This window comes from Malus sylvestris, chromosome 10, assembly GCF_916048215.2.
Source record: "Malus sylvestris chromosome 10, drMalSylv7.2, whole genome shotgun sequence".
Lineage (NCBI taxonomy): Eukaryota > Viridiplantae > Streptophyta > Magnoliopsida > Rosales > Rosaceae > Malus > Malus sylvestris.
Genome location: NC_062269.1, coordinates 5,138,665 through 5,149,228, shown reverse-complemented (window position 1 = coordinate 5,149,228; position 10,564 = coordinate 5,138,665). Strand labels below are relative to the sequence as shown.

Here is a 10,564-nt window from a genome sequence, read left to right as displayed (position 1 = left end):
CCTCCCTATAATTACCTCATCTCCATCAAACTTAGGTAACCATTTGCAACACATACAACCCCTAAACACTCACTCTTTTTTCACAGTCATTGACTTAGGCATCGGAGATCCAGGCCAACCCCCTCCCCCCTTCGATCTTAGGCCTACTCACAGTTGTTCTCTGTTTTGTAGCTTGCTTAGATTTGTGCCTCCACAATCCGCGATGGTGCACAAATTTGGTTCCAACATCATTTAAGCTATATTCTTCTCACCAGATTTCTTTTTCAGATTTTCTTTTTGAAAACATGTTCTTTTAGCGGAAGCAGAAAAATAAACGGTACGAATCTTTGATATCATGTTTCGATGTTTACGGTTAACTGAAATATGAATCGATGTTATATGGTTTCTAAAGACTCTATAAACTCCGAGCAATATACTGTAAAAATCTGAACATGATATCAACAATCCACATTTTTCATCTTTCTACATCCGCTAAAATATCTTGTTTATTTGATGAGAAGTATGGAGTATAAAAATAAACGACAATCAACATTTAATTTTAAATCTATGGTTTATGGGATTATGGTGGCAAATTTTGGAGTTGACCCTTATCACAAAAGTTATAGATATTACAAGCATTTCCCTTTTTTGTAATGATTTAAAGTATATTTGTTTAACGGATAACTAGTCAGGTCATATCCATTAATATTAATGGGTCGATTTCAGGTCAGGTCATATTATCCTTTCATTTAAACAGATGTTACATGACGAAGACAATGCGAACACCAAAAACACGACACAAATGCCAGGTTCATTAAATTTCCATCTCTCGATTGAAGATGCTCTTATATGACTTTGGTGTTGTATGCAAAGTCAAATTTGATATAAAAATTAATTTGAGTTACAATTTTATTTTTATCTTCTAAATTTTACATATCATCTATTAAAGATCTTTCTAGCCAACAAAAAAATATAAAATGCCCATTCCAAACTATTTAGCACCTCCCATTATTAGAGATGCTTTGAAAATTTGAAGCTAACCAAACTTTTCTTGGCGAAGGATAATGTTCTCATAATATTTATCCATCTTGGTGGAAGAGTACTCATAATTGAGAGCCATTTTCTAGTTCATCGATCTTGTTTGCATTGAGTAGCGTAATATTGGGAAGACTTGCAAGACTTGTAACGACTAGACAAGGAAATATGAGAAAATAATTAACTAATTTTGAGGGTCTAGCCCAACCAAACCTTGCCCATATATACCAAGTCTTTCTTCTCTGGGACTGTTTGCTAGGGTTTCAAGCCGCGTTATATATATATATATATATATAGAACAATGGATTCAACTTTTTCGCTTTCAAATGTCGAAATCTGCACATCTCTTTCGACAATGTACTGGTAAAATATCGTATCTTGCTAATACAATGCGTATGTGTGTCTTATTGGATACATATGGTGTATACCTAGAGTATAGGAGCTCAACTACCTGCATAAGAAACTTGAACTCTTTGATTTTAATATTTTTCTCTTATTAGAAAATTAAGGCTTGGTGGCAATCCATTTAATTATCAAATTAACACACAAATAACATTGTATTTCAGTTTGGCCTAAATAGCTTTTCATTTGGTTGCTTTGCAAGAATAATCATTGAACTGAAACTTAAAAATAGCCACAGAATTACAAGTTGGAGTGAACCCCCTAAACCCTATTTGAAAGCGAAGTACAAGTAATTATTTGTTACAACGAGGTTCAAACTTATAAACCCGTTGTTTAGACATTTACATGCATTTTTATGTTTGTATTTATGAAATGAAAGGGATTTGTGCCACCTCATTTTGTCGTCGATAGTTGGTTGGGAATTCTGATAGAATTAACTTTTTGAAAGATAGATAATTGGTTGAGCACCTAATTGCAAGTGAATAGATTTCACCATTTAGCCGCATTGAGAATCCCTTGGACTAACAAGCAATCCATTTTGCTTCTTATATGCTATAAAAAGAAAAAGAAATATCCCAATTATAGTAGGGAGACTTTGTGTGCTATTGTCATTTGTCACCCCACTTCACTAGATGACCTCCTAAGTTTTTCGTGGCATAACAGATCTTTAATTATTGAAACTAAAGTTGCCCAATAAAAAACCAATGAAAATAAAATGTCTCTGTGTTCACATGTATATTTTGAGAGAGAGAGGGGTTGGGATTTTGTCTTAAAACAACCCACATTGATGAGAATGAGATAATACCAGGAATAAGCTCTAATTTCGAACATAACATACCAAATTAATTAAAGGAAAAATTAGGTTCTTACTCCTCATTTTCTCATATCACTGATTAAAACTTTATTCATTTTCAATTTTCGATCAAGGTTTTTGGTTTTTATTCATGTCATTATTTCAACAATAAAAGGTTTACACATCGGCATATTTAAATTTTTATAATTAAAAACAGTTCATTTGGTATATTTATACTTATGGCTAAATTTTGTACCATATATTTCTACTTTTTAATTTCTACCTATTTTTTAATTTGCAACCATTTTTTTAATTTGTAACAATTTTTTTTTTAGTTTTCATTTGTACTGTATATTTAAATTTATATTTGTGCCCATATTTTTTAAGTTTATTTGTACCCATAATTTCTTTTCTTTTATTTGTATAATTTCTTTTCTTTTATTTGTACCAATAATTTAGTTATAGTGTACTATTCATATATTTATAACGCATCGCTTTTCTTTTATTTGTTAAAAATGTACCAATTTTCTTTTTAGTTTTCATTTGTACCATATATTTAATTTTTATTTGTGCCTATATTTTTTAACTTTTATTTGCACCTATAATTTCTTTTCTTTTATTTGTAAACAGTGTACCACTTTTTTATATAACAAATAATGTGTCAAATTTTTTTGTAAAATGTACCTATTTTTTTAATGTAATATCTATATATTCAATTTGTTTAACCTATAATATACCCATATTTATAATAAAGTTTGTATCTATTTTTTTAATGTAATATCTATTTATTTTTTTAATCTATAATATACCCATAATTGATTATAAAATTTAACCTTTTTCTTAATTTAAAACGTAACCATATTTAAAAAATAAAACATTTTATGTTTAAAAAATAAAAAATCTAATCATATTTCACACAATTCAAATTTGAGTAAAAAATTAAAAAATCCGTATTTGATATTAATCTTTGCATAATTTAGGGAAAATTTATTAATATTGGTTGGTAAATTTTTAATTAGTACTAAAATTAACAATTTTTCCTTCAATCAAAATATTCAAGTTAATAAGATTTTGTCTAAGATTTTGAGCAATGACACCTTAATTAAAATTATTGGTGATCAATCAATCGCGGTTATCCACTTGTTTAGACAAACTCCAATTTTCAGAGCAACATACAATTCTAATCTTAAAGTTAATACCTTGGCTGAAAATAAAGACTAAACTGAGACATGATGCTTAAATTGTATTGTGGCCATTTATAGTGTTTTACGTACTCATAGGTCGCACACATGTTCTTTAAAACTTAGCTAGACTACAACTTGAACACGACAAATTAAGGCTAATTTGATGGCCTAGAACTTGTTAGTATATATTTTCAGCTAAGATGCTCTTTAAAACTTAGTTGAACCCTTCCAATTTCAAATATAGGCAAAATCGTCCTTGACATCTATTAGGTTGGGGCACTGGCTAAATTCACCAACCAATAATTCCCATTGGTTTCGACAATGTGTGTATCCATGATTTAATCGTAATAGACTTTCCAAATTCTTCAGATATGTAGAAAATTATAAGTTTGTCATTCAAAGATATATATAATAATTATTTTCACCAAGTAAGAAAAGATCTATTAATTTTTAGGGAGTTTTATATATAGAGACAAAAACTTGCACTATATTTCAAGGAACTCCACTAGTTTTTAAATATGTCAAAGAGAGACAAAAACATAAAACTGTCACACAACTCTCACAACTCTCACAACTCTAACAAAATTAATATGTTTAAGATCAACCCATCCTCAACTATTTTTGCAGAATCAATTTTGAAACTATATGCAAAATCAATTTGTATCATTTTTTAGTTGAATCAGCTCAACCCGTACTCAACCATTTTTGCAGAATTAGTTCAACCCATCTTTGATTATTTTTGCAGAATCAGTTCTACCCGTCTTCGACCATTTTTGCATAATCAATTCAACCCGTCATCGACTATTTTTGTAGAATCAGTTCAGCCCGTCATTGACCTTTTTGCAAAATCAGTTCAGTCCGTCCTCATACATTTTTACAGAATCAGTTCAACCTGTCATCGATATTTTTTGCAGAATCAATTCAACCCGTCCTCGATCATTTTTGCAGAATCAATTCAACATGTCATCTATACTTTTGCAGAATAGTTCAAACCGTCATCAATCATTTTTGCAAAATTAGTTCAATCCGTTCTCAACCATTTTTGCAGAATCAGTTCAACCGGTAACTTACCCATTATTAGAGCAAGTGATTAAAGAGGTCTTCTTTTTTTTTTTCTACTAAGTCTTTTTAACCATTTAAGATGCTTTATAAAGAGAGAATTGACTTCAACTTGTGTATACATGTATCATTCCTTCCGCATAAAAAATAACAATTTCTCTATTACGAAATGAAGATGTGAAGAACATGTACATCAAATTTTAAAATTCAATCAATTCAACCTCCAAAAAAAAATTGGAGGTCCTTAGAGTTGATGGAGTGATTGCTTACATAATGTGGAGAGCAGGAGCTCTTCTTATTCTCTTCGAATGAGGTTGCCCATGACTTTTCTTTTACTCTCTGCTTGTTTGCATCTTGTGCTCTAAAAAATGGAGCTATATTTTTGTTCTGGGTCGTAACTTAAATGAAGCATCTTCACCATTTCTAATTCTCTGCATTTTTTAACGTGAGCCTAAGGCATAAATTGCCTTTCACCTATTTTTTGTCTGCCACCGAAAGCAATAAATGGGCTCTTGAATTTGGCAACAAATGCAACAATTAGACAAAGCCAAATTCAACAATTAGACAAACAATTCATACATACGTGCAGACAAAAGATTACAGAGGAACAAGGAAGCAGTAGAAAGAATTGAGAAGGAAGAGGAAGGGCCTCCAGCCTCCAGGCTCTGATCATGTTTGCGAATTGAAAGTGCATCAGAAAGAGAAAAAATTTAATGCTAACCAAGCTCTTTCCTTTTTCTTGTCACGAATCAAATCCTTTGCAGTTTGCTTTTCGACTTTGATTACAACTTCAAGTTGGGCAAGGTGGGATACAAGTGAACTCAATCAATACCCTCCGGAGAATTGTAGGCCCTTGTCAAGCAAAGAATTGAAGTCGTTTGGGTATTTTTGTAATTTACACTCTAGAGAAAAAAAATGTCAATGATGTCATCTATTAACTTTTGTTTCTTCTTGAAATGTTTAAAAAGTGTTGTCTTAATAAAACAATTAAATATTAAAAACATTCTCTATGTGTAATTTTTCCTAATTTTTATCACAAATTTTTTGATACAATCATATATATTAAAGAAGAATGTTACCACATTTAGGGAAAAGGGACGGTGGTCCAAATAGCTGTATAGTGAGCTGTATTGACTAAATTAACTTATTTCCTTGTTTTTATGTAAAAATAATAATAATAATAATAAGCAACATAGTAATATTAAAAAATTGAAATGTTCCAGTTCCACAACTTAATTGCATGAAAAAATGCAAAAAAAAAAGTAAATATAGCGTCAACTAGAATAATACTTAGATACTCACTAGTTAATACTTTATATACTCACATTTTTTATGTGGTCCAATAATATTATAAGGCGTGTGTAATAACTTTTATTGTTTAAAAAAAATAGTTCATATGTTATTTAATTTTTCTTGGACTTTTAAAAACAAAAAACACGACATATTTTGATTGAGCCAAATCAGAAAGTGAATGTATATGGTACTAACTAGTGAGTACTAAAGTATTATCCCGTCAATATACGTAAACTTTTGTAGGTGACCAATCCATGTATAAATTTTCTTGTTTATCTATAACTTCACTATCATTGAGATAATTATAAAAAATGGAAAAGACGTGTTCTTTAACTTGATGAACTACAACTTCTATAAATTGACCAAATGAATGCTTTCAGATGTGTTTTAAGTAGAAGCAAAAGCAGAATAAAAACTATGTGGTCTGGAAAGAGAGATACTGCTGGAATCGTGCAAATTTTATCATTACTACTACTATACTTCTTCTTATTTGATTGTACTGCATCGAACCAGTATCATTGGGTGGTATGTACACGCTTTCTTCAACTTCAAGTGCATTCGTACATGCCCATCTTTTATTTTTATTATTTTTTAAAGTTTTTCTTCAAGTTACTCTGTATATTTTGGATTTGCAGGTGAAAGAAGCTACGTATACAAGGCTGTGTAGCTCTAAGAAAATATTAACAGTAAATGGAAAATTTCCTGGACCAGTTTTACGAGCTCACAAAGGTGATACAGTTTATGTTAATGTCCACAACGAAGGCAGCCACAACATCACAATTCACTGGTAATATATAATTAACATGCAATATGTGACTTCCTATGTAATTTAACTAATTAATTAGTTTAAATTAAGTCTGTATATGGCTCAGTCAACAAATTGGAGCAAGAAGTTGTAAAATATAATGTAATTTTTGCTCGCAGGCATGGAGTAAGGCAACCAAGGAATCCATGGTCAGATGGTCCTGAATACATCACGCAATGTCCAATTCAGCCTGGGGATAATTTCACACAAAAGATTATATTTTCAGATGAGGAGGGAACCATCTGGTGGCATGCACACAGTGACTGGTCAAGAGCCACAGTTCATGGAGCAATCATTGTCTATCCAAAACGAGGAGCTAGCTATCCATTTCCTAAACCTGATCACGAAGAAGTGCCAATAATATTAGGTGCTTTTCTTAAGCAAACTAAATTACGTCAAATAATTATATAACGGAACCCCAGACGATTGGGCTGTGTCATACATATTGGCCTCTCCAACTCATAGTACATGGTATCAAAGCCATTGTTTAAACGAGGAGCTACAGATATATCAATTCCCGATCACCAAAAATAAGGACAATAACCCTAAACTCACCGGCTTACATATGCGGAAAAAGAAATAAATTTGAGCACAAGCAATCCTAAATTTACTGAGCAATTAAGTATAAATATAGGCATACGTATACTTAATAATGGAGTCTCTAGAACAAATCGCTTAAACTTGTTGAAAACGCAGGCCAGTGGTGGAAGAGCGATGTAATGGCGGTGTTTGAAGAATTCGTTAGAAACAGAGGAGAACCCAATGTTTCCGATGCTCACACCATAAATGGACAGCCCGGAGACCTCTATCCTTGCTCAGGTCCAGGTATATACAACTATTTTGCATCTCTCCGCAGCATGCTATTTTGAGTCAAGTCTTGTACGTGACCTACTTTCACTTTGTGGATGTGAGCAACTATTAATTAAAGGCTACTTCGAGTAATTTAGACTTTTTCAAATTTCTTCAATCCACTTCTTTAATTTTGTAGATAGATTCAAACTCGTTGTTGATCAAAACAAGACCTATCTGCTCAGACTTGTAAACGCGGCAATGAATAGCATTCTCTTCTTCTCAGTTGCTCAACATAACCTCACGGTGGTGGGAGTAGACGGGAGCTACACAAAGCCGGTGGCAAGAGATTACGTCACAATATCCCCAGGACAAACCATGGATGCCTTGTTGCTCACGAACCAACAAGTTGGTCAATATTACATGGCTGCTAGGGCTTACTCAAGCAGTCCTGTTATTGCCTTTGACAACACCACAACCACAGCAATATTACAATACAATGGTAACTCCACTCCGTTTTCAACTCCAGTATTCCCTTACCTTCCGTACTACAACGACACAAATTCGGCCTTCATTTTCTTTGATAGCCTTAGAAGCCTTGCTAATAAAGACCACCCAATTGATGTCCCATTAAACATCACCAGAAGAATACTCACCACAATTTCAGTCAACACATTGCCATGCCCCAACAATTCATGTGCAGGACCAAATGGCACCCGCCTATCCGCTAGCATGAACAATATAAGCTTTGTAACCCCCACAACAGTAGACATCCTAGAAGCCTACTACTATCACATTCATGGGGTCTACAAAAGGGGGTTCCCAAATTCTCCACCGCTGGTGTTTAATTTTACTGGTGAAACCCTACCATTCCTAGTACAGATACCAAAGAGAGCGACAAAGGTGAAAGTTATTAAATACGGAGCAAATGTGGAAATTGTTTTTCAAGGGACGATTGTGACTGCACCGATAGATCATCCAATGCATTTGCACGGGTATAGCTTCTTTATAGTAGGACGAGGGCCTGGGAACTTCGACGAAAGTCAGGACCCATTAAACTACAATCTCGTTGATCCTCCTATGAGGAACACTGCCACTGTGCCCATAAGTGGTTGGACTGTCATCAGATTCAGAGCTGACAATCCCGGTAAGTATTCCTAAAATCAGTCGTTAAATGATTAATCTTAATAAAATTAATTCTCAGAGACTAATATTGCCAAATTGATGCTAACGTGCCAAATTTGGGCACAACTATATGGTAATTTAATGGGTGACATTTTTTTTTGTATATGTGTGATATTTTTTCACATTCTCACATGTCCTTGCACATGTGACGAACTTTTATGTCTAACACGTCAACAACAAACATAAATGACGAGAATGTGGCCGCATGCTTTTTTTTCTTCTCCTAATCTCATCAACAGCTAGTTAACATTTGTTTAATATATGGGATTGATAACTCTTTCATCCTAATTTTCAATCTTTCCTTCCTGAAAAAATATATATATATGCAGGAGTGTGGTTCATGCACTGCCATTTGGAGCGTCACTTAACCTGGGGAATGAACACCGTTCTCATTGTAAAGAACGGAAAACAGGAGGAAAAGTTGCTGCCACCGCCACCTAGAATGCCACCTTGTTAAATTTGATATAAGTTCTATAAATTATTCAATATATGATCTCAAAAAACAAAAACAAAAAAAAAGGAAACAAACACAAACGAAAAAACAAAGAACGTGTTTCTACCAAAAAAAAAAAAAAAGAAAAAAAAAAAGAACGTGTATGTGGGTGTGATCCCTGACCTCCAAAATCATATAGAGATAAGAAACAAAAATAAAAGGTATTAAAAACTGTAATAAATTTATTGCGTTAATAATGATTATTTATTTTGTATTGTTAGTTTTTGTTGGATTATATTATGGATCAAAAAAATTGGGACAAGTAAGGTTTTGTTATAAATATGCAAAAGTTAGAGATATAATCTTTCTAAGGACAGGAGCGAAACATGTGCAAAGTATTATACTATAACTGTAGTAGCTATAACACAAAAAGATGGCAGATAAAGAGAGGGGGATACTGATACTATTACTCAATATTACTAAGTCTTTACAACCTTTAAGTGTGCATTCATTAGTCATCCACTAATTCTATAATACTCTTCCTTGGATGCCCACATATCAACATCAGTTGCCTCATTAAAACCTTGCTCGGAAAAACCCAGTGGCAAAAAACCATAGCGAAGGAACAAGTGTACAACTTTACCTGGATTGTTGATATAGTGTTAAGTATGCTTATATTGCCTCATTAAAACATTGATAGGAAAAACCTAGTGGGAAAAATCCTAGTCGAAGGAAAAAAAAGTACAACAAGCATGTATCATGGATGCTCCCCCTGATTCCGCATTCTTCAAATTTAGTTTATTGGTAAGTCGACGTAATCCGATACTCTGCACTAACTTCTGAAACGTGCACTTTGGTAGAGACTTGGTGAACAGGTCTGCCAGATTTTCATTGGAACGGATTTGTCTAACTTCAATAACTTTAGCCTTCTGAAACTCATGTGCACTGAAAAACTTTGGAGATATGTGTTTAGTCTTGTCGCCCTTAATGGATCCTTCCTTCATTTGGGCAAGTTAACTGAGTAGAAGAGACCCATATATGTTGTCCCACGAAGGTATCGCAAAACATCTTTGACTTATTTCCAATGATGAATTGTTGGAGCAGAGCTATACCTTGCTAACAAGTTAATTGAAAAAGCTATATCTGGTCTAGTACATTGTGCTAAATACAATAAAGCACCTATTGCACTCAGATATGGTACTTCTGGACCACGGACCATTTCATCATCTTCTTTTGGATGGAATGGATCTTTCTTAATGTCCAAAGAACAAACAACCATTGGCGTGCTGAGTGGATAAGCCTTGTCCATGCCAAATTGCTTCAGGATTTTTTCAATGTAAGCTGATTGGTGGACCAAAATTCCATTAGCACAATGCTCGATCTGCAGGCTGAGACAATATTTTGTTTTCCCAATGTCTTTCATTTCAAATTCGTTTTTTAGATATTCAGCAGTTTTATTGAGCTCTTCATGAGTTCCAACTAGGTTCATATCATCAACATATACTGCCACTATAGCAAATCCAGAATTGGATTTCTTAATGAACACACAAAGGCAAATGACATTGTTGATATATCCTTCTTTGATCAAATATTCATTGAGACGATTA

The 10,564-nt window shown here is 33.2% G+C and overlaps 1 protein-coding gene across 1 annotated transcript; it reads left to right on the top strand.

Annotated features, from left to right (window-relative positions):
- Positions 1-6,149: 6,149 nt before the first annotated feature.
- On the top strand, positions 6,150-9,185 carry LOC126584169 (laccase-15-like). Its single transcript, XM_050248636.1, has 6 exons — positions 6,150-6,270; positions 6,381-6,532; positions 6,670-6,917; positions 7,247-7,375; positions 7,539-8,486; positions 8,854-9,185. The coding sequence occupies exons 1-6, from the start codon at positions 6,163-6,165 to the stop codon at positions 8,979-8,981; spliced, it is 1,713 nt and encodes a 570-aa protein (XP_050104593.1). The 5' UTR covers positions 6,150-6,162; the 3' UTR covers positions 8,982-9,185.
- Positions 9,186-10,564: the final 1,379 nt, after the last annotated feature.